The sequence below is a fragment of the Poecilia reticulata genome, unplaced genomic scaffold (assembly GCF_000633615.1).
Source record: "Poecilia reticulata strain Guanapo unplaced genomic scaffold, Guppy_female_1.0+MT scaffold_1047, whole genome shotgun sequence".
NCBI lineage: Eukaryota > Metazoa > Chordata > Actinopteri > Cyprinodontiformes > Poeciliidae > Poecilia > Poecilia reticulata.
Window position 1 is genome coordinate 1 of NW_007615787.1, and position 4,695 is coordinate 4,695.

The 4,695-nt window shown below is 45.0% G+C and overlaps 1 protein-coding gene across 3 annotated transcripts; it reads left to right on the top strand.

The window, feature by feature from the left end:
• Positions 1 to 3,218: 3,218 nt before the first annotated feature.
• Positions 3,219 to 4,689, top strand: LOC103461320 (acylphosphatase-2-like). 3 transcript variants are annotated; one of them, XM_008403633.2, is made up of 3 exons: positions 3,219 to 3,353; positions 3,470 to 3,486; positions 4,364 to 4,689. In XM_008403633.2, the coding sequence occupies exons 1-3, from the start codon at positions 3,296 to 3,298 to the stop codon at positions 4,625 to 4,627; spliced, it is 339 nt and encodes a 112-aa protein (XP_008401855.1). In that variant the 5' UTR covers positions 3,219 to 3,295; the 3' UTR covers positions 4,628 to 4,689. The 3 variants fall into 3 exon arrangements, 2 of the variants coding, with proteins under 2 accessions (XP_008401855.1, XP_017159115.1); XM_017303626.1 differs by having other exon boundaries at positions 4,520 to 4,689; XR_533094.2 differs by having other exon boundaries at positions 3,278 to 3,353; positions 4,380 to 4,604.
• Positions 4,690 to 4,695: the final 6 nt, after the last annotated feature.

The following is a 4,695-nucleotide window of genomic DNA, read 5'->3' on the forward strand; positions in this document are numbered from 1 at the left end:
CGTCCAGGTGACCCATCAGGTGACCCGTCAGGAGACCTGTCCAGGTGTCATGTGACCCATCAGGTATCAGGTGACCCATCAGGTGACCCGTCCAGGTGACCCATCAGGTGACCCGTCAGGAGACCTGTCCAGGTGTCAGGTGACCCGTCCATCACCTGGACGGGTCACCTGATGGGTCACCTGACACCTGATGGGTCACCTGGACGGGTCACCTGATACCTGATGGGTCACCTGTCCGTCGCAGTACAAACTCTCTCCTAGGGAGAATTGGAGGCCAGTTTCACATGTTTCTGGTTGGAATCCGGAGATCCAGTCAGAACCAGCCTGAACAGGGAGAACATGGGGAAAAACTCGGGCCGGGAATCGAACCCACGACCTTCAGGGCAACAGTGCCACCCACTGCACCCCCACCAAGTATTTCTGCTCTATTTTCTGGTGGAGAAAAGACAAAACTAACTTCTTACAGCGAGTTTTGTTAACATGTTCCAGGTGAAATAATCGCCCACTCGTCATTTTCCTCGTTTTATTTGACTACAAACTGAACTAAAATCAGATTTTGTGTTTTTACAGTGTCCAGTGATGTTGAGTCAATTTTCACCAAGAAACTGAAATTTCCTAATTAATTTCTAATATTTAGAAAATTTCTTTTGGATTTTGATTGATTTGGAAAAAAAATTAAATTTGCTAGAAAACAATAAAAGATTAAAAAAGCATAAATGTATAATCTGTGGCCATCTGACGATATCCATCCATCCATCCATCCATCCATCCATCCATCCATCCATCCAAATATATGATATTAGGATGGATATCCTAACGATATCCTAACGATATCTTAACCCGAAATCAGACGTTTCTGCCTTGTAATCAATTTATATTTTACATTTTCTCGCTAATTTACAACTTTTGGACATCAGTTTTTATTTCCTGTAAATATGTGAAGCTAATTTATTAATCTCAGATTTTTTGGTGTAAATTTTCTTCAATCTAAAATCGCCCTGATTCTTGTCCTGGAGGAGGCTTAGTGGTAGCCATGGTAACCCCTGACCTCTGACCTGCCCTGTAATGGAGGTTTTAGTTTTTCCAGGAAGCTGTTGAATGTTTGGTGGAAGGTAGAACCCTGTCGTGTCCAGCCTCCGTGGTGAAGCATGCTGTAGCTGCTGGTGTCTCTATAACCTGCTGTGTGTTTTCTAGCAGAGAAACTTTATTTTGGCGGTCTGAGCAGGAAGTTGCACTTTGCTGGTTGTTTTCACACCAGGAGATGAATGTAGCCACGTCAGGAGCCCAAACGGGCCCTGACTGGTTCTGTTCAGAGAGGCCGCTGGGTTTCCATGTTGTGTTCGTGTCGTGTGTTCTTCCCTCGGCCCGGTTCGGTCCGTTTGGACCCGGCTGGGAGGAGTAATCTCTAGTTTGGTGCCTTTGCTCCAGTCTGTGAAACACTGTGAGGAGCTGCAGTCTCTGTCCTGTCATGATGTTCGATGGATTAAAGAACAAACATGAGACCAAACCGGGTTCTGAGTCATTGGGTTTCTGTGAACGTCTGCAGGTTCTGAAAGGTTCTGAAAGGTTCTGGTCATTTCAGCTGCGCCGTTATTTCCCCATGTTTCCCTCTGAGGCTTTTCTAACTGAGCTTTGATCAATTCTCCTCTACGACTTCAAAACCTTTTCACTGAAATGAAAGCAGGATTTAAACTTTCATTCTTCCTGAACCTTTTCTTAAAGGTGTAAATGCAGATAATCATAATCCTCTATCTGTCGGCTGGTTTCCAGATTTCTAGCTTCAGAGACTCAGCAGCTGAGATCGAGTCCAAAATGTGAGATTCATCCTGCAGTGAATCCGTCTCTCTCTATAGATTCTCCCTCTTCTTCCTCACATCGTGTCTTTAGGAAACCTTCAAAACAAAAACGGAAGATTTGGGATGAATTACATTTAAATAATAGTCTTTACCACCTGTGTAAACTTTGCTGGTGAATGTTATAACACATAATATAAGTTTTATAATATGTGTTACATTGTTTCATTTCTAATATAGGCTMTTGTGTCAGATAATCTAAGTCAATGTTAGAGAATAATTAATTATTTTAGATTTACATTATCTCAGTTATCCTTCATAGCGGCTGAACCCGTATTACACCAAGCACTGTAGCTAATATTAGCTGGTATCTCTTTGGTGGACATAAATACAGTAAAGTAATATTATAATCACAATATATACACAATAAWATGTCCATCTTACTTGTGAAATGTTGTCTGTGGAGCCTCACATCAATAGTCCATCAATCAGAACAACAATATCCTCAGTGCTGAGGCATCTTCTGCTGTTTGGTTGAGCAAAGTAGGAGGGACGACCTCTCTAAGATGGCCGCCGTATTTCCTGCGCCGGAGCAGCTAATGCGGGGTCTACTCTATATTATGTCTGTACGTAATCGCTAGGGGAAAAATAATAAACATTTGGCCAATCAGCATCGCTGAATAAAATATCTTTGGGGCTTGCCATACTAGATGCCGGAAGGTTTGCGTTGCCATGGTGATAAATGTGATGGCGGCGGCAGCGGAGGGAGACTGAGACCGAAATCTCCATCCTGACTGAGAAGCGGAGGATTTTCCAGATGTTCTGTAAACTACAGCTTCTGTTACTTTGATCTGCGCCGTTTCACCGTTTCTGTGCTTCACCTGCTGCCGTTTGGTCTCCGCTAGTGATCAGCTATGAACGTTATGCTAACGTCGCTCTGGTTAGCATAATGCTAATGCTGCCTTGGATAAACGTTAATATTTCTCTTCTTTACTTAAACACAGACATAAATCTACTGAAGCATAAATGAATGTTATAACTCTGAATCAGAGCAGCTCACAGAAACACAGCGGCGGCTTCACAGGCTGTCAACAGTTTTAATCTGATTCCTTTGTTTTAAATTTAATCTGATTCCTTTGTTTTAAATTTAATCTGATTCCTTTGTTTTAAATTTAATCTGATTCCTTTGTTTTAAATTTAATCTGATTCCTTTGCAGCAGATCGAGTCTCCAGTCTGAACACAGAGCAGCAGCGGCTCTGAGCGGAGAGCTGCTCCTTTAAGAGCCGAGGAGGAGAACCGGACTGGGTCGGTACCAGACGGTGCAGCTGTCCCTCTCTGTCCCCCTCTGTCCCCCTCTGTCCCTCTCTGTCCCCCTCTGTCCCTCTCTGTCCCTCTCTGTCCCCCTCTGTCCCCCTCTGTCCCCCTCTGTCCCTCTCTGTCCCCCTCTGTCCCTCTCTGTCCCTCTCTGTCCCCCTCTGTCCCGGGTCGTCTCGTGTCCAGGATGTCTGCAGAAAGCGGTCTGGAGTCGGTGGACTTTGAGGTCTTCGGCCATGTTCAGGGTCCGTTTGCTCCTCTTCCTCTGCGGCTGAAAACGATCCTGCTGCTTAAATTAGACCAGCAGTCGGGCCGGGCTTCATGGTTCTGGTTCTGAACCGACTCTGTTTCTGTTTTCCAGGTGTCTGCTTCAGAATGGTGAGTCTGATGCTGAAAACATTTTATTGTTCTGATCCAGAGAGCAAACCGTGAGGATGGAGCCGATCAATATCACAATTATCACTTATCTATTGATGGAAAGGAACCAAAGTATCACCATCTGAGTTTTTACTTCACGTTTTTCTACGTTTTCATCAATAATGAAGTTTTTTTTTCAGTTTTTTATCAACATAAGTCAGTTTGGAATGAAACTCTGTTTAGTTTTTTACTCCATGATTAAAACTCAGATCTGGATCAGAAAATCGAACCGTTTCTGCTCTGCAGGACAGAATCAATATAGAAATAAACAGAATAATCACTTTTTAATAACAACCAGTGCATTTTCCTGCTCGGCCTCACGGTGGCGCTGTTCTCAGTGAACTCAGCTGGTGGAGATTTAACAGATTCAGTTCTGAGTTTATAAAACAGAAAATTAGAAAATGATCAGAACAGAGTGTAACTTACTGACGGCCATCTTGGTAGGTTGTTGCTATGCCAACAGTGAACGAACCACATTCTCCGTCTCATCCGTCTGAACAGCAGCCATTTTGTTGATGCATGTTTCTCTTCCTGTTGGTCTGGTTGCCGTGGTGAAGCGACGCTTCGCTCTGCGTTTGCCTACCAAGATGGCGGATCAGAGGCGCAGATCGCCTCCGGTTCAGACTCACGTGAATTACATGTTAGTCCCGTCAGATGATCTGTTCTTCCTGTCTGCTGTTCCTGGAATAACTTGAATTTAGTCAGATTAAAGACAGTTTGGACATCCTGCAGGACAGACATGTCCAGGCCGTCTCACAGGGACCAGTTAGAGAGCGGTCAGCCCATCAGCTGCTGCCTCATGAAGAACAGACCATAATAATCTGGCTTTTAACTTTAGCTGCTAATCCGACCAGATCTCCAGTCCTTCCTGTCATCGTGTCGCCGCCGTCCATCAGCCTCAGAGACGGCGCTGCTGCGTCTCTCAGTCTGGACTGAAACCAGCAGCTCCTCATGTCTTCATTTCAAAGTGAGGGAAACGTCTCCTGTCCTGCAGCACACAGAGAAAGAGGGTCTGCGCCTGGTGGGCTGGGTGAAGAACACGTCCTCTGGGACGGTGGTGGGACAGGCGCAGGGACCGGCCGCCATGGTGGAGGAGATGTGAGACACTGAGACACACACTGAGACACTGAGACATTGAGACACTGAGACACACACTGAGACACTGAGACA

Excerpts from the sequence above, each read along its gene's own strand:
- LOC103461320 (XM_008403633.2), top strand. The coding sequence starts at position 3,296 with ATGTCTGCAGAAAGCGGTCTGGAGTCGGTGGACTTTGAGGTCTTCGGC.